This window comes from Pteronotus mesoamericanus, unplaced genomic scaffold (genome assembly GCF_021234165.1).
Source record: "Pteronotus mesoamericanus isolate MK-2021 breed Mesoamerican mustached bat unplaced genomic scaffold, CSHL_Meso_final contig_186, whole genome shotgun sequence".
In the NCBI taxonomy this organism is placed as follows: Eukaryota; Metazoa; Chordata; class Mammalia; order Chiroptera; family Mormoopidae; genus Pteronotus; species Pteronotus mesoamericanus.
In genome coordinates this window covers 100,474-119,058 of record NW_026555081.1, presented here as the reverse complement: position 1 = coordinate 119,058, position 18,585 = coordinate 100,474, and the positions used below count along the sequence as shown (strand labels likewise).

At 48.9% G+C, this 18,585-nt stretch overlaps 1 protein-coding gene and 1 pseudogene across 1 annotated transcript; one reads left to right on the top strand and one right to left on the bottom strand.

The window, feature by feature from the left end:
* Positions 1-1,152: 1,152 nt before the first annotated feature.
* LOC129066145 (cytochrome P450 2A13-like) lies at positions 1,153-7,274 on the bottom strand. The gene is made up of 9 exons (XM_054567636.1): positions 7,030-7,274; positions 6,576-6,738; positions 5,650-5,799; positions 5,284-5,444; positions 4,631-4,807; positions 3,497-3,638; positions 2,836-3,023; positions 2,146-2,287; positions 1,153-1,604 (listed from the first exon to the last, which is right to left on the bottom strand). Exons 1-9 carry the CDS (start codon positions 7,210-7,212, stop codon positions 1,423-1,425), a joined length of 1,488 nt encoding a protein of 495 aa, XP_054423611.1. The 5' UTR covers positions 7,213-7,274; the 3' UTR covers positions 1,153-1,422.
* A 426-nt stretch (positions 7,275-7,700) lies between these two features.
* On the top strand, positions 7,701-18,530 carry LOC129066152 (four and a half LIM domains protein 1-like; annotated as a pseudogene).
* Positions 18,531-18,585: the final 55 nt, after the last annotated feature.

Genomic DNA, 18,585 nt, shown 5'->3' with positions numbered 1-18,585 from the left:
AGTGAGACCCGAGAAGGCCCGTGGAGTTAGCGGCAGAGCCTGGGCCAGAATCCAGGGCTCCTGCTCCCACCTGGGCCCCAGCACGGTCACTCTGCTGCAGCAGCTGGCCCTCTCAGAGCACCAAAGCTGAAAGTGTCCTGTGTGGACAGGCGCGCTCCAGGCACTGGTGGCTAGATCCTGACTTGTCTTGGCACCTTTGGGAACGCTTTGGCGGACTCCTGCTTTCCCCTTTCCAGGGTGTGTTTGAGGATTGTGGGAAGATTACTGTGTGTAGCCGTGTATAGCGCGTACTCATTTGCTCAAATTTTTGAGGGAAAAATAAGGATGCACATTATACACGGGTGTAACGATTACGTACCCTGGGGTAACGCACACAGAAACGTGGGTGAGCATAATACATGGCAAAATAGGGTTCTTGTTCTCTCCTCCCTCCCCGCTCCCTCCTTGCAGAGCAAACACCTGGTAGTCATCCTCTGTTCTCCTGGAGAAGTGCCTGGTTGGCAGAGCCCAGCTAGCCCCAGCCCCTCCTCCCCTCTCTGGGCTCCTTCTCAGAAAGAACTTTGAGCTTGGAGAGCTGGCATCAGCCACCTGGGGGGTTGGGAGTGCAGTCCCCGAAGCTGTGCACCTGGGAACTTCTGATGCGGAAATCCTGAGCATCAGTGCTTCAAATACTCCTGAGTCTTAGGTTCTGGGAGTCTGAGGTTCCCAGACCATGAACTGTAGACTCTGCAGTGCCAAGATTCATCGGTTTGTTCCTCTGCAATTCTAAGATTCCTCCCGCCGCCGCGGTTTCTAGAGCCAGGAGTGTGGGCAAGTGCGTGGAGTGAAGTCTGGTTTGCTGCCAGCTGGGATCTGGAAAAATCCTTGGACAGAGCCGCTCGTATTGTATAATAATATACTAAGTTGTGGTTTCTTACGTGAGGAAGCGGTGCCTTTTAATAACCTACCTAAAGTACCGTAGGCTAAGGATAGCCATTCCTGCGCAGATGTGTGTTCAGTACTTGCTGAGCACTTACCGTGTTCTGTCGGATCTCAGGTGGAGACTTAAGCTTTCTGCGCGTCAGCTGTGTCACCCGTAAAATGGGCACGAACCCCGTTCCTGTCTCATAGGTGTGCGACGCCTTTGAGCACAGAGCTGACCCAGATACATACTTCATAAACAATAGCTGTTGTTTTTATTATCACTCATAGTACGGTGTAAGGTTTCCCTTCCCTTCATCCCAGCCCTGAAGGCTCCATCTCCAGCAAGGTAGACAGACAGCCCCTCTCTCCTGTCCACCTTGCACCTTCCTTTCCTCCAGCCCTGAGGCTACCGCTCGTAGCCCTGCCCCTCCCGCGAGCCCCACCCAGGCCACCCCACGTCCCTGTTTGCTCCTCCACAGCCCTGCACAGGTGCAGGTGCGCTCCAGTCGCAGCGGCAGCTCAGCGGGGCAGGAAGCTCATAGTGTAGTTTGGTGGGATGGTGGCAAAGCCCACATGTTTGGGGGACACGTTGATGTTCTGGGGTGACTGCGGGGACTTGAAGTGGAAGTTCTGCATGATGGTGGCGAGGAAGAGAAAGAGCTCCATTCTAGCCAGGCCTTCTCCGAAGCAGTACCGCTTTCCTGAAAAGACAGACGGGGTGGGAGGAGGTGAGGCCTGGCTCCCGGCCACCTCTCCTCTCCCGATCCGGCTGCATTCTCCCAGGGAGGAGGGGGCGGTTTATCGTGGCCTGAGAGACCTTTGGAGAAGCCCCTAAACCTCTCTCGGCCTAAGGTTCCCTTGTGCATGGGAGGCGGTGAGCCATACGAGGATGTAGCACTGGGAATTTACAGGGCCCTTCCTCTGAAACACACCAATATGGCTGCTGTGCCGTCATCTCCTTCTTAGGAATCTGAAGAATTGAAGTGACCTTGAACAAGTCTTTGAGTCACTCTGGGCCTTGATTCATCCAGTCTCTGAAATGGGTACAATCATCCCTTTCCTTTTGCCTGGGCTTAGGTCCTTGGTAGTTATGAGGGTTGCAGTGGTTGGCTCTAGGGTAGATCATAAGAGGGACTTCTAAGCTGGAGAAAGATACTAGGCTACACCTCAGAGAGGGGAGCTGGGATGAAGGGGCCCCTGCTGGTGTGACTGGTGACTTGGCCTCAGATACTGGTCTCTTACCGATGGAGAAGGGCACAAAAGCATCGTTCTTCTTAAACTGCCCCTTCTCATCTAGGAAGTGCTGGGGGTTGAAATCTCGAGGGTTGGCGAAAAACTTGGGGTCCCTCAGCACGGAGCCCAGCATCGGATACACCTCGGTGCCCTGGTGGGGAGGTGGGAGGGGGTTTGATAAGCTGGAGGCGTAATGGGTATGGTGGGAGCGCATGGAGTTAGAGTGTGAATCTGGGTGCCATAGGTGCGGAGGAATGAGAGGCAGGTGAGCCGGGGTCTTCTCTGAGGTAGGAGCTTTGGGGGACATGACAGTTATGCCCCTGAGACAGTAAGGCAGGGGAACATGGGGTCTGTGTCTCCTGAGGCAGAAGGTCTGGGGGACGTGGGGTCATGTCTCTGAAGGCAGGGTGTCTGGGGGCCATGCGAGTCATGTGTGTGAGGCAGGCAGTCCTGGGGCAGTGAGGTTAATGTCTCTTGAGACATGAAATTTGGGAGACATGGGGTTCATATTCCCTGAGGCAAGAGGTCTTGGGTACCCCTGGGTTTCAGGTGTCTCTGAGTGGGAAGGTTGAAGGGCTATGTGACTGAGGAGTCCGTGGTTGAGGGCGTGAGTCAGGCAGTGGGAAGCATCTAACAGGTGTGGGGTGTTGGGTCACAGGGAGCCGGTTAGACGTCCATGTAGACTGGTAAGGGCAACACCTTGGGGATTAGGAAGTTCCGAAACTTGGTGTCCTTGGTGATTCTACGGGCCAGGCCCATGGGGATCGCATCTGCAAATCTTTGGATCTCGTGGATTACTGCCTCCGTGTAGGGCATGTTGGCCCGGTCTTCAAACTTGGGCTGACGGTTCTTGCCAATCACCCGGTCAATCTCTTCATGGACCTTGGCTGGGGGATAGAGGAGAATACGTTTAGGCACCTTGGGGTCTCTGGGCAGGGATGATAGCCCAAATGTGTACAACTGCATATATGACACGCATGCCATCTGTGTGTGACATGGACGTAGATCATTCAAAACTGGTTGTGCATAGCATTGCTGGCACAGGGTCCTGTTACCTGGTTGTGCCCGGATCATGGGGGAAGCTGCAAGGGTGGAGCCTTGGGGAATGGTCTGGACCGGCAGGTAGCGGGCCCTTGGTGGGCTCAGCACAGGAGCGATGCCCAATCAGTTCAGACTGTTTCAATATTTTAACAGCTAATGAAACTCGGCTGGTGCTTCTTAGCTAAATAGCATCACCTAGTCTCTGTCTAGCAGGATGTGTTTGAGGGTCCAGGGATTTGAGGGAGGTGAGGACGTGCAGTGGGCTCAGAGGAATTTTGAGAGTCTGTGGCCTTCACCTCCCTGCCCCCTCCAGCCTTACCTGCCACGTCTCGGTGCTTCATGAGCAACAGGAAGCCATAACGCAGGGTCGTGCTGACCGACTCGGTGCCAGCAAAGAAAAGGTTCAGTGTGGTCATTACCAGGTTCCTCAAGGAGAACTCTGTGTTGGGGTTCTTCTGTTCCTGCAGGGAGGGACAGCTTCAGGCCCAGTCCACGCCCCCACACTCTCAGGGCCCTTCTGGGGTTTCTCTTTTGGACCCACCTCTCATCGAATCAGACCAGAGGTGGGAAGAGGGACCCCAGTTCTGCCAGGCCTTTTCCCAGGCTGCTGGTTCTGCCCCTAATGCTCTTCCCACACTCTTTACCCTGCTGACTACCTGCCGCTTTTTAATTGTGGAAATATTTAGATGAGAAGGGCAGAGACAGGCAGTGCCTTAGAAAGAGAGGAAGAGAGACCGTGACAGAACGCGTCAGAGAGAGTCAAAGAGAGTTTCTGAAACACAGACAGAATTTTAAGCAGCTGCATAGTATTCCTTCACTAAAAGTCTTGCAGCTTACTATGGAGAACCCACTCCCTGATCCTTTCACCTTGAACTTCAGACTCCACCAAGCCCCGTCTCCTTTCTTCGCAGAAAGGACATTGACATCCAGCTAGGAGTGGGCACCCTCCAATGTCACATAGTAAAGCCAGGTCACCTGTCCACACAGGTGACCTGATACCCAGGGAAGGAGAGGGGACCCTGTCTAAAAGCGCCGGCCTTAGAGATGAGAGACCAGGGTTTGAGCTGGGTTCCCCTGCTGCCTCGCTGTGTGACCGCAGGCCTGGCACTTATGCTCTCTGGGCCTCAGTTTCCTCACATCTAAAATTCAGGTCATAGTAGAGCCTCCTCCAAGAGCTGGCGTGAGTGTTAAGTAGGTGAATACCATAAAGTTCTTACAATAGTGCCCGGTGCACGGTAGTGTTATAGATGTGCTTGTTGTGATGATTTGCACACACAAGTCCTGCCCGTGGGTAAGGGCTCAGTAGAGAGAACAGTGATGGTTAATTCATTGGGGTGGTGAGGACTATTATGATGTAGTGGGAAAAGTGAATGGGCCCCTTTCTCTCCCACCCCCAGCGTGATTTTGCTCTGCTTGGTGTTCGGACCTCTCAGCACTGGCGGCTGGCATTTACCTGCTGCATGTGGATGAGGAAGGAGTCAATAAAGTCCCGCGGGGAGTTGGGATCCAGCGTGCGTTGGTTCTGCTCCACCTTCTTGGCTATAAAGCTCTCCAGCCCCTTAAGCTCCTTAAATGCCTGTTGGTGTGGCCCTGGCAGGTGTTTCATCACCGAGTAGAACATCTCATATAGCTGAGGGTGGGATAAGGAGAAGGGAAGGGAACGGCAGGTGTTGGTGGACATCCCCTGCGGGGAGCTGGACTTATCTCAGGGCAAGGGAGGCACTGGCTTAAAGGCACCTGTCCTGGTGTTTAGGTATTTAGATAGGGCTGGGTGGAACGGATATCTAAGTTTTCATGTAGTTAAGTGTGAATCCCCTTGTCTTAGAACTTAGGTAAGCTGGGTTGGGATACCTCCCTCCCTCCCATTTCTCCTCCCTCCCTTCCTTCCTCCCCTTTCTGTTTTTGTAGGGGAAGTAGAGCTGAGATATCCAAGTATTGGAGAGTGGATATTGGCCTCCTGTCCTGGGTTGAGTTGCTCAAGCGAGAAGGCTGGTTCTGAGGGGACCTTGTGTAGAGGAGGATAGGATTTGGGGCCCCTGGTCCCAGTGGGAGAGCAGTTGGCTGGTTGTGGGAGGGTCCGGGTGGAACCAGGCTGGGACCGGGTACCTGCCCTGTAGATGTAGCTGTGAATTGGAAGCTTCCCAGCATCATGCGTAGCAGTGACAGGAACTCTTTGTCCTCATAGTCAAAGCGGTCCCCAAAGACAATGGAGCTGATGACATTGGAGACTGCTCGGCTCAGGAAGAAGGTGGGATCTATGAAGGCGCCTGGCAGGTGGCCGGCGGTCGGGAAGCAGAAAGGGATTGGGAAGAGTGAGCGTGGTGGTCTGATGCAGCGTGAGATTCGAGGAACGCCTTCCGCCAACCCAGTCCCTTTCCCAGGTCAGAACACGCGTGTCCGTGTAAGTGGTATCCTCCTCCGAACCCTGGGCAGGTTGTTTTCTTCCCCCGTACCCCCGGGTTCCCAGCTCACCGCGCGTCTCCCGAAAGGCCTCGAGGAGGAAGCGCGCCTCCTCCTGGATGCGCTCTTCGATGCTGCGCTTGCCCACGCCGAAGTCCCGCAGCGTGATGATGGAGAAGCGCCGGAGCTGCTTGGAGCGCTCCCCGTTGCTGAACATCACGCCTGGCGAGGAAGGGTAGGAGTGGGGAGTGGCCTAGAGAGGGTCACGGCCAGAAAGTGGCGGGCGGGCGGGGGTGCGGCGAGAATGGCACTCAGAGAAATACCGGAAGAGACAGACCGAGGTGGAAGGAAATCAGAAGGAGAGGGGCAAGGTCGGTGCACAGAGTAAAGTGATAGGGAGACACTCACATGCAGAGAGAGTGGAGGGGAGGAGGGAAAGTGAGACATGTGGCGATCTGGGAGGCAGAAGGAAAAACTGAGAAGGATTCTCAAACTGAGGTGCAGAATGGAGAAAAGCACGTACAGAGAAACAGAGAGGGTCTGGACCCAGGAGAGTATTACAGGAAACGGAGGCATGGGGCTTTCGAAACAGAAGTAACGTGAGATTCTAAGACAAAGGTAAAGGAGAGGCAGGGAGACCGAAAGAGAAACATGGGGAAACACAGAAACTGAGAAGGGGAATAAGGCCAAAAGAACATGGAGATAGAGGGCCAGGCTTCCAAAGCAAAACCCCAAGAGCTTCTACGAGATAGAGAGAGAGGAGATGTCTAATGAGAGAGAACCGGGAGGTGGGGCAGAGAGAAGCGGGGTGGGGCAGAAACAGCAAGACAAGTTGGAGGGGACACGGGGGTAAACAGGGCTGGAGGCAGAGGAAGGGCTCTGACACAGCCTCGAGCGGGTGGGTGGGTTGGGAGAAGAATGCTGGGGAAACCGAGGCCATCCAGTCGGCTTGGCCACATCCTCCCACGCAGGATCCTCCCACACAGGATCCCGCTCACCATAGCTATGGAAGAGCCAGTTAAAGGTGGCCTGATCGCCTCGCCCACTGAATTCCTCCGCGTGGTCCACCAGAGCCTCCTTCACAGCCTCGTGGCCGCACAGCACCACGATCCGCCGCGGGCCCAGGTGGACCGTGAACACTGGGCCGTAGCGCTCGCTGATCTGATGGAGAGGGTGGCAGGGTGGGAGGGGTGGGAGGGAGCAGCCCCAGCTCTGAACTGCCTCCGTACCCCGCTCTCACAGAATGGCGGGCATTGTGCCCAGTTCTGACAGTCAAGGGGCTGGACACCCCACGATCTGGTCTTTCCTGTCTAGGACCCTGATGCTAAACCTTCAAAACTCCCCCTTCCTAAGATTTCGGCCCAACCTTGCCAATCCCCTACCACGAGGTCCCAGCCAGACCGCAGAGGCCCCCAGCCCCACACAACCTCCCGTATCCCTGCCTCCTGACACCTTCATGAGGGAGTCGACCATCCGCTCCGTGTTCAGCTGCAGGTAGTTCCCGATGAACGGCAACGGGGGTGGGCCGGGAGGCAGCTTTCCCCAGAGCTTCCTTTGCCGCCAGATGGACATCAAGACCGTTGTAGTAGTGAGACAGGCCAGCAGAACCACCAGAAGCAGCCCTGAGGCCAGCATGGTGGCACTGAGAGTCACGGTCAGATGGCGATGGCTGGGATGGTTTGCCTTTATACTGCCTGGAAGAGAAGGGCAGGTTTTGGTTCTGATTATGTAACTAGCTTATTCCACCTCCCAAATACCCACCGCTCTGGGCTCCCTGCCTAGCTTGGGGCGCTGCCAGCAGCAGAGGAGGGCGGTACTCCCGGGCAGATACACAGGGAGTGGGCCCAAGACTGAATTTGAGGCCCCTTCTGAGGGGCCTGCCCAGGGCTGAGGAGTTGGGGGGACAGTAGACAAATTACAGAAGTGCAGATTTTGTAATAGTTGCATGTGTGCCCCTGAGTTTGGGATTTGGCGTCTCAGAGTGAGAAGAGACCCTAAAGCTGTGGATATTGGGGTCTTGGGAGAGAAGAATCAAAGACTTAAAGGTATTGGAATGAGACAAAATGTGTGGCTGTGGATGGGGAGGCTTTGCTGAGGAGGGGTATAGTTTTAAACATCGCAGGATGACAGAGAGTGAGAGAGACAGGAAAGCAACTTCCGCGGGCACACTGAGGCCTGTACCCTGATGTGCACTGCCTGCCAGGGCCCTTATGTGTGTATTTCTCTGCTGCTGCTGCTGCTGCACATGCCTCTGCTGCTGCACGATTCTGACACCCAAGGTTATAGGGAAAAGCATTCACTGCACTCTTTGGCAGTTAAGGTATTAATTAAAAGTAGTTTTATTTTTAATATTTTGCTGTAACCGAGGCATAGATGGCCACAGCAGCAGCAGGAGTGTATATGGGTCCTGGTGAGTAGTCCACTCTCAGGAGCGCAGGCCTCAGCATGCCAATTGAAGTTGCTTATTCTCCCCTACCCCCTCAGTTCCCTAAGGAGGGTCTTTCGTGAGCGGCTCCCCTATGGGTCCACGTATCATACAGGATACAGTCTTTCCTCGGAGTGCTCCGTAGATGAGGGGCCACAGCCTGTCAGGGACACACGACTAAGTGGTCACAGGCTATGATCTTTCCTCTGAGCCCAGTGTGAGCCGGAGCTTCGTTCTAAGACACACAAATAGGTCCAGGCCAAGACAAATGACCAAAGGTCACATTGAGGAGGCCCCAAAATCTATACTTCTGTCCCTAAATGCCAATTACCTAGTAGAGCATTCAAACTGGGTCAGCTGAACCTATAATAGAAGCTTGATAGGACTCAACAAGGCGACACAAGGCAGCACAGCTCTCATTAACATCGGCCTACCTCGGACGGGGATCAGGGTGGGGGCCCCCTGTATTCTACATTAGTTAGCAAGGTTTAGATTACCTGGGCAAGGATCCAAACTTCAATTGGCCCAAGCACCAGTCTGGCACCTAGATTACCAAATTCCACCCTGGCAAAGATGAGGAAGAGAAGGATTCCCATTTAGGAACTTGCAACACCACATCAAACACATGCTGTTCGTAGGACATTCTGTGAAAGGCTCATGATGAAATCCAGCAGGTGGTTTGTTTATTCACCTCTGGGTCACTAATTTGAGCAGCAGAATCAAGGGATAGAAGCAGAATGGGGAGCTGATGAGGCAAGAGAAAAGTTAGGCCAGAGAAACAGGGTATTTGAAACACGGTGACTCAGAAAAAGCTGGGTAAGCAGGCCCCTCCTCCACAGCACCTACAGTGTGGACTCCCACGTGTATCTGTGCATGTCCATGGAGCAGTCAACACAGCACCAGTTTCTACTGTAGATGTGATGGCTGCAGGGGATGTGACAGAGAGAGAAAGAGGTAACAGGAGAATTTGGGAAAAGGATAAGCCAAAAAGAAATGAAACAGGCAGATGCAAACAACCACAGTCTCTGGGGTGTGACTGAAAGACAGAGGAAGGGACTAAGCGCGGCCAGAGGCTTCCCAAGTGCAGTCAGATGGGGGAACAGGGGTACAGCCACTGGGGCTGCAGCCGAGGGATACGTGAAGTGAGGTCAGCCAAAGGCCGGTTCTGGAAGAGGGTGGGACAATCCGGAGATGTCTACCACAGATAACGGGGTAGGGGATACTCATGGCATGGGTTGGATTGCGTTCCCCAAGTGTTCACACGTGGAAGTCCTAACCTCCAGTGCCTCACCATGTAGACTTATTTGTAAATAGGGTCATTAGAGCTTCAATTACTTGAGATGAGGTCATACAGAAGGGTGGGTCCCTACTCCAATATGGCTGATGTCCCTACAAAAGGAGAAATTTGCAGAGTGTCACACACTGACACAGAGAGTGACACATGGCGATGGAGGAAAAGGTCAAGGCGATGTTTGTATACACCAAGATTGCCAGCAAACCACCAGAAGCTTGATCTCTGACTTGTAGTGGCCAGGACTGAGACAACAGATATCTGTTGTTTGAGCCACTTGGTTGTACTCAGTTCCAGCAGCCGTAGTGAACTAATGCACTCAGCACAGTGCTGGGAACCGTAACTCAAGAGGAGTCCCCCAGATTTCCCTCCTCCATCATCCCCTTGGGGCTGATGCAAGAAGGTCTGGGAGCCGCTGATGGTGGTGATTAAAGAGGATAAAGCACCTGGGAACTGCTGTTTGTCTGACCCACTCGGGCTTCCTCCTGCTCATCCTCCGGACATTGCTTGTCAGCCATGCAGCCCCGCACTTTGTGAGAAATATTCTGGGTGTCCATGTGGAGAATCCGTTGACGTCATTGACAGAGGTGAGGGATAAGGGAGGACACTGTGGGCACCTGCTCTTCTCCAGTTTTCTTCAGGCTGACAGGGCAGTAGGAGGAGAGTAAGTGAGGGACTCAGGACTGTGAGTTCTGCTCTCAGAAAGGGGGATGATGGAGGGGAGATGCAATGGGTATATCCTGAAAACTTGGATCATAGCCCACCTCTGCTACCAATGCTTTGTGTGAAAATTCAGACCAAAAAATAGACAAAAATCCCTGCCCTCATGGAGTTATATTCTACTGGATTGTGGAGTTAATGATTCTAATGTATCATGATTCTAAAATCTATTAGATCTAAGGGTAACATTTTCCATGATTCTATCTGCTACCCAAAGAAATGAGTAGATGATGAGCCTGCTATTCTGAGGTTCACCAACTCTCTCTCTTATGATGTCTACTGTGCAGGATCCCAGGGACCATGAGGCACAGAGAGACAATCTAAACAAGAGCTATCCCTGAGTCTCCCAACCCTGTGTCTTTCAGCTCAGCCATTTGGGAACCATGGGGAATTCCTTGCTGTCCAGAGGCTGAACCATAGGGGTGGTCAGAACAGCTCTGGGACTTTCTCCCCTAGCTCTACCCTGTGCCGTGCACAAAAAACTTTGAGGCATGTACTGAACAACTTAGAGGTACCAACCATGGTGGTATGTGGAGAGTGGAAAGGAGGTAGAAATATGGAAAGATAGAAACAGAGGGAGAGGTCAGAGAGAGAGAGGCAGAGAATAAGAGAAAGGTAGAGGGAAGGAGGGAATATGAGCAAAAGAGACAGAGGGAGGGAGAGGGTGGATGAGAAGGAGGGTGGAGGAGAAGGAGAAGAATTTGACATTCTTTTTATAGGTTGCTGGATTCAATTGGTTTCTATTTTGTTGAGTTTTTATGTCAATATTCATGAGATATATTGGACTGTAGTTTCTTTATAATGTTTTTGTCTGGTTTTGATATCCAAGTATTATTATCTGGGATGTTCTATCTCTTATACTGAGAAAGAGTTTATGTACAATTCTTATTAGTTCTTTGTTAAATGTCTTGTAGAAATGACCAGTGAAGCTACCTGAGTCTAGAACTTACTTTTGAGAAGGATTTTTAAGTTAAGTTCTATTTCTCTCATAGATATTTGGTTAAAGATCCGTATTGCTTCTTATCCTGACTGGTGTGGTTCAGTGAGTTGGGTGTTGTCCCGCGGACCAAAAATGTTGCCGGTTGGATTTCTGGTGGGGGCAGATGCCTGGGCTGTGGACCAGGTCCCTGGTTGGGGGCATTGCAAGAGGCAAGCTACTGATGTTTCTCTCCCTCTCTCTCTCCCTCCCTTCCCCTGTCTCTAAAAATAAATAAGTAAATAAAATATTAAAAATATGTATTTATTTTTAAATCATGTTTATTCTGTTACAGTTGTCTCAATTTTCCCCCCTTTGTCCCCCTCCACCCATACCACCCCACCCCCCTCTCCCATGGTTAATTCTCATTCTGATGTCCATGTCCATGGGTCATTCACACGTGTTCTTCATTTAGTCCCTTCTCCTTCTTTCTACCATTATCTTCCTTCCCCCTCCCCTCTGGTCACTTTCAGTCTGCTCCATGTTTCCATGCCTGTGGTTTATTCTGTTTGTTAGTTTATTTTGTTGAATAGATTCCACTGATAGGTGAGATCATATGATATTTGTCTTTCAGCAACTGGCTTATTTCACTTAGCATGATATTCTCCAGTTCCATCCACGTTGTTGCAAAAGGTGAGTCCCTTCCCTCTTTTTTTTAAATGTAGATTGATTTTGTTTATTTTTTTAAATGCCAAAATTCATTATAAAATTAAAAAAAATTTAAATCCATTATAAAGTCTCAGCAATTAAAACAACATCATACTAGCCCAGAAATAATCAACTAGACCAATGAAATAAAATGAGCATTCTAGGAACAAATGTAAATATCTGTCTAACAATGTAATATATGTTTAAATTGATATTTCAAGTCAATGGGGAAAATAAGGCTTATTCAACAAATAGGGTGCATAGATCACTATTACTTGACATAAAAGATATATAGGGCCCTATTTCACACACTATGCAAAAAATACTCAGGTGGATTAAAAATCAATACGTAAAATTGAAGGAGTTTTAGGAGAAAATACAAAGTAATATTTTTCTTACACTGAAGTAAAATATTCAACCCCAGAAGCTAGAAAGTAAAATATTGACAATATAACTATATTAAACATTTAAGACTATGTAGTAATTACATATAAAAAAAGTTAAAGGACAAGTAGTAGAATGGGAAATATTTGCAACATATCTAAAAAAGGAATAACACTTTGTTTTCTTTTTAGGGAAGAAACTCTACAAACATTTCATAAAAAAATGGATAAAGAATACCAAAAAGTCATTTAAAGCTTTTTAAAAATAATAGAAATAGGTAAGAAATATTCAAAACAGGTTTAGTTTAAAAAAATAATAAAGTAACAAAATAACACATCACTGTCACAATGAGATTAATAAGTATTAAGAATATTGGTAATATCAAGACTTGGTGACTGCGAAAGGAACCAGGTATTCACAGGTTCTTTTTCTTCATCTTCTTAAAGCAGTCCCTTTAGCATATTTTGCAGTGCTGGTTTAGTGGCGGTGTATTCTTTTAGCGTTCTTTTGTCTAGGAGACTCCTTATTTTGCCTTCCGTTTTATTTTGTATTTATTATTATTATTTATACATCATGTTAATTCTATTACATTTGTCTCAATTTTACACTCCTTTACACCCCTTTACACTCCTTCACCAATCCCACCCCACCCCCCTCTCCCACAGTCAATTCCCACCCTGCTGTCCATGTCCATGGGTCATTCATATATGTTCTTTGTCTAGTCCCTTCCCCTTCTTTCCACCATAGTCCTCTTTCCTCCTCCCCTCTGGTCACTTTCAGTCTGCTTCATGTTTCCGGGCCCGTGGTTTAGTTTGCTCATTAGCTTATTTTGTTGAATAGGGTCCACTTATAGGTTAGATCATACGGTAATTGTCTTTCATCAACTGGCTTATTTCACTTTGCTTGATATTCTCCACTTCCATCCATGTCGTCACAAAAAGTAGGAGTTCCATCTGTCTGTCTTTCTCTCTTTCGTAAATGTAGATTGATTAGATTGATTTTATTTATTTTTTTAAATGTCAAAGTTCATTATAAAATATTAAAAAAAATTTAAAACCATTATAAAGTTTCAGCAATTAAACCAACATGACACCAGCACAGAAATAATCAAGTAGATCAATGAAATATAATGAACATTCTAGAGACAAATGTATATATCTGATTAATATATGTATGATTAAGTTAATATTTCAAATCAATGGGTAAAATGAGGCTTATTTCACAAATAAGGTGCATGGAGCACTATTGAAATAAAACAAATGTATATCTGTATTTCACATATTATACAAGAAATATTCAGGTGAGTTAAAAATGAATGTGTAGAATCTGAGGAGTTTTAGAAGAAAAAAGAACTAATATTTTTCATGACATAAAGTAAAATATTCAACCCCAGTCGCTATAAAATAAATATTGACAATATGACTATATTAAACATTTAACTATATAGTAATATACATATAAAAAAACTTAAAAGGACAAGGAATAGAATAGAAAAGCATTTGCAACATATCTAAAACATGGTTAATAGGGTTTTTGTTTCCTTTTTTTAGGGAAAAAAAGTTCTACAAACCTTTAATCAATAAATGGATAAAGAATACCAAAAAGTCATTTAAAGCTTTAAAAAAATAGAAATAGGCAAGAAATATACAAAAACAGGTTTAGTTTCAACAAATAGTAAAGGGACAATTAAAATAACATCATTGTCACAATCAGATTAATGAGTATTAAAAATATTGGTATTATCAAGTATTGGCAACTCTGGAAGGAACTGGGTATTCATAGAAACTTTTTCTTCATCTTAAACAGTCCCTTTAGCATTTTTCAAGTGCTGGTTTGGTGGAGATGAATTCTCTTAGCCTTCTTTTGTCTGGGAAACTCCTCATTCCGCTGTCCATTTTAATTGAGAGCCTTGCTGGGTAGAGCAGTCTTGGTTGCAGGCCTTTGCCTGCCATGACTTGGAATATTTCTTGCCATTCCCTTCTGGCTTGCAGTGTTTCTGTTGAGAAGTCAGCTGTTAGCCGTATTGGGGCTCCCTTGTATGTTACTCCCTGTTTCTCCCTTGCTGCCTTTAGGATTCTCTGTTTGTCTTTGGTATTTTCCATTCTAATGATGATGTGTCTTGGAGTGGGCCTGATTGGGTTCCTCTTGAATGGGACCCTCTGTGCTTCTTGAACTTGTGTGACTTTTTCTCTCCTCAAATGAGGGAAGGTTTCCACCATTACTTTTTCAAACAAGTTCTCTATCCCTTGCTCCTCTTCTTCTCCTTCTGGTATCCCTATTATACGGATACTATTACATTTCAGGTTGTCTTGCATTTCCCTGAATGCCTCTTCATTCTTTTTGAGTCTTTTGTCATTTTCTTGCTCTTTCTGGGAGCTTTTTTCTACCTTGTCCTCCAGCTCGCTGATTCAGTCCTCAGCTTCATCTAGCCTGCTTTTGATTCCTTCTACTGTGTTTTTCAATTCAGAAATTGTGTTTTTCATTTCCTCTTGCCTCTTATTGATAGTTTCTGTGTCTTTTTTCATGCTGATATAGTTTGTAATCAATTCCTTGTAGTTGTTGGTAATTCTCTCTGAGCTCACTGAGCTTCCTTAGAACCATCGCCTATGAACTCAATATCTGATAGTTTACTAGCCTCTATTTGATTCAGTTCTCTTCCTGGTGATTCCTCCTTTCCTTTCAATTGAGCGGTGTTTCTTTGTCTCCCCATTGTTTCTGAGACTCTTCTTTTTTGCTTCTGCTTCTTAAATTGATCTTTCTTGACTTCCTGACTTTGTGGTGTGAATGTATATGGTAGGACATCATTGATTTTTCTTTCTGGATCTGCCTCTGATGATGTCAAATGTTGACCCCGTCTGACCTTAGGCAGGCTGTTCAAGATTTCCAGGAATCTAATATCTGTGGTTTTCTCCTCTAGTTGTTAATCTAGTCACTCTGCACTCAGCAGTCAGGCTTAGGCACTGCAGAGCAGGGCAGAATCCTCCTGGGGGCCAGGTTATTGTGTCTTCTCACACTGCTGCCTCTCAGGGTAGGGGTCTGCCTGAGCAACATGGCTGCTGTGGATCACTCAGTACCAGGATCCCAGCGACTACTCTCTTTATTCTCTCCCCAAAACCTGCATTTCCAGTCTCACCTAAGAATGAGATAATAATTTACACTCATCAGGTTGGTAAAATTTCATAAGTGATAAGATCAGGTATTGAAGGACAACAGAGGAATCTTTATACACCACTTGTGGGCGTATAAATTAGTTCAACTACTTTGCAGTGCAATTTGGCAATACCTAGGTGAGTCGAAGTTGCACATACACTGCGACTGAGCAATCCTATTTCTATCATTGACCCTAGAAAAAAAACTCTCAGTTACACAGGGCATAGCCCAACTAGAATGTCAGCTCTATGAGAGCAGGGCATATTTTTCTGTTTCATTCTTTGCTGTATTGCCAGCACCTGTAGATAGTTGGTCCTCGATGAACATTTGTTGACTTGATGAATGAATGCATTAAAATCATGGTCATATTAAGAAAGCACCCTCTGGCTTCATCGAGGAGGTGAAAACTAGAGGTGGGAAGAGGAGCTGGGAAATGATGCAGTGATGCAGCGATTCAGGAGGAAAGTGACAGGGTTGTGGTCATGGAGCCAGTTCAGACAGAGGAGCCGTGCCTCCCCTATTGCACGTCTCACTTACTTCCCAGTAAACTCAGCTCCCCTGCCCTCTCATCAGAGGAAACCTGAGGGTTTCTGCCTCAGGTCTCAGCCAGGAGCTTCCTCAGCTCATCTTTACCCATTGCTCAGCATCTGCCTTCAGGCCCTGCCAACTAGCATTCAAAGCCCTTTAATATCCAAGTCCCACCTGCCCCCATCTTAAATTCCTCTGGGGACCTGACAGGTCACCAGCAAATGAGTTGGGCTGGGAGGGGCCTGGAGCTCAGAGAAGATGCCCCATCTAAGTAGGTGCCACTATCAGCTCCAGCAGGCAATAGCCACGGACTTGGGCCGTCCTCCCGACCGTGGCTGTTGTGTCTCCTCTGGTTCATGTGGCCCCTTCTCCATCTCTTTTGCTTCCACCTCTGGAAACTTCCGCTTCCTGGAGCTTGAGTTTGACTGCTCCCCATGTGTGATGATGACTCCCTTCCTGATGTCTTCCAGCTGCGCTTCTCTCTTCACTGTGCCCCCCCACCCACCCCGGGCAGTTCTGCGAAGCTTCTATGCTTGTGCCTGGGGTCTCCATTGCTTCCTGCTATACAAGCTGCCTTTCCTCATAGTCCTTCAGTAATACCCCCTGACTGCCCTGGCCAGGTGGCTCGGTTCGTTACAGTGAAGTCCTGTACACCAAGAGGTTGCCAGTTGACTCCCAGTCAGGGCACATACCTAGGTTGCAGATTTGAGCCCCGGGGCACATATGGACCTGTGGCAGACAACTGATCAATGTGTCTCTCTCATTTCACTGTTTCTCTCTCTCTCTCTCTCTCCTTCCAATATACACATCCTCAGGTGAGGAAGAATAATAATAATAAACAATAATAATGCTCTGACTGTCATCTGTGCCACTGAGGTGCAGTATCTGGAACTGTTTGATTCTGTCTACGACTTTCTTCCAAGTGTGCCCTCTCCCAATTTCTCCTTTGCTCATTCTTCTCCAGCCCAGCCAGTATTGTTCAAACTAGGGGACCTGCTTAGTGGTGTGTTCTCACCCACACTGGTGTGCCCATGGAAGGAAGCTCCTCTTATGCTCCACTAAAATCGCCAGCTCCTTAGGTCTGTCTTCAGTTCATCAGCTCCCTTATCTCTGCTTCCTGCCCCAGGTCAACTCTCCAGGTCTGTGATTGAATAAGGAAGCCACTTCCCCAAATCCCTCAACCCTTTGCATGTCAGAGCAAGCATCTCTGAGCCCCCAGGGTTGTAATGGAGGAGGCTCGGGGAGATAGGAGTGGGGTTTTTTTTCTTCAGGGAGCCTTGCGTCCAGGAAGGAGGAGGAGAGAAGACCACCATGCATCCTAGCATGCAGACAGATAGAAAGTGGACTCAGGAAAGGATTTGGAGGACATGGGGCAATTCCTTCTCTCTCACTTCTGCAGGAACCTGGGTGTATTAGCCTTAAGAGGGTGGGTCTGGGATTCTCAGGTTCTAGAATGCAATGATTCTAACCCTTCTAAACCTTTCCTGGGTTAACAAGGGACTCTCGGGGCTGGACTGGCCCTTGGGGAGACTGGAGCTCTCATTTTGCGCCACCCGAACCCCACTCCTTCACCTGTCACTAGCTTAAAGGAACCAGGACTCCTTGGGGAAGTGCTTGATTCCAGGCCAGGGGCAGGGAAAATATAAGACGATCCAGGAACGTCCTGTAGTCCCAGAAAGCAAAGGAGTGGTCAGGCTCCGCTGCAGCCACCATCACCACTGCTGGCCCCGCCTCAGTCTCAGTGCAGATAGCGGCCCCTGCCAGGACAGCTGCACTGCCAAGCGTCCCCTGGCAGCACAGTGGAAGTTGCTGACAACTATATCCAGCCCTTGCCAAATATATCCCGTTGTGCACACATCTAGAGTGAGGTCCCTCTGGGTGCAAGGTGGGCACCACGGCTGAGAAGCTTGGCTGCCACCACTACAGGGACCCCTGCAGGGGAAGAGGTGCTTGCAGAAGGATGGCCACCACTGCCACCTGCAGTGCTCGGACAAATCCTGAGCCAACGCCTGTGTGGCACACGGCGAGCCCACGGGTGCACACTCCAAGGAGGTGCATTATAAGAACCGCTGCTGGCACGACACCTGCTTCCACTGTGACAAGTGCCTGCGCCCCTCGGACAAAGAGGCCTTTGTGTCCCTGGACAACAAAAGCCTGCACAACAAGCACACCACACAGGAGGGCTTCCCCAAGTGCAAGGGGGCTGCTTCAAGCCCATTGTGGAAGGAGATGAGAAGCGAGTTACAAGGGGACCGTCTGGCACAGAGGCTACTCACCAGAAGCAAGTGCAGGCACGTTGTCGGGACTGAAGCTTCCTCCTTAAATGGGAGGACTGCTACTGCGTGAGTTGCCATGGGACCAAATTTGCCAAGCATGGCGTGAAACACAACAAGGCCATCACATCTGGAGGAGTCCCTCACCGGGATCAGCCCTGGCATGCCGAGGGCTTTGTGTGTGTCACCTGCTCTACGAAGCTGGCTGGGCACCGTTTCACCCCGTGGAGGACCAGTGTTACTGTGTGGGTGGCTACAAGAACTGTGTGGCCAAGAACTGTGCTAGATGCAAGAGCGCCATCACTGGGCTTGGTAAAGGCTCCAGCGGGGTGGCCCATGAAGGACAATCCTGGCATGACTACTGCTTCCACTGCAAAACAACAACAACAACAACAACACATTCCTCATGAACCTGGCCAAGAAGTGCTTTGCTTTCCATCGGGAGCAAGTATATTGCCCTGACTGTGCCAGGAAGCGGTAAAGTAGCAGGAGCTCCTGTCCTGTAAAATGGAATTAAGTCTTGTTCTTTGCGTCCTCACCTAGTGCTCTACACCATCCACAGGGAAAGAGCAGCTTTCACTCCTTCAAAGTTGTTCCTTCTGTCTTTTCTCAC

What these genes read in the sequence shown, in the direction of transcription:
- LOC129066145 (XM_054567636.1), bottom strand. Translation starts at nt 7,212, where the DNA reads ATGCTGGCCTCAGGGCTGCTTCTGGTGGTTCTGCTGGCCTGTCTCACT. An exon ending in TCCTCATCCACATGCAGCAG is followed by an intron (nt 3,639 to 4,630) that starts GTAAATGCCAGC and finishes CCCTCCCTGCAG; the next exon opens with GAACAGAAGAACCCCAACAC. An exon ending in GAAGCACCGAGACGTGGCAG is followed by an intron (nt 3,024 to 3,496) that starts GTAAGGCTGGAG and finishes TCTATCCCCCAG; the next exon opens with CCAAGGTCCATGAAGAGATT.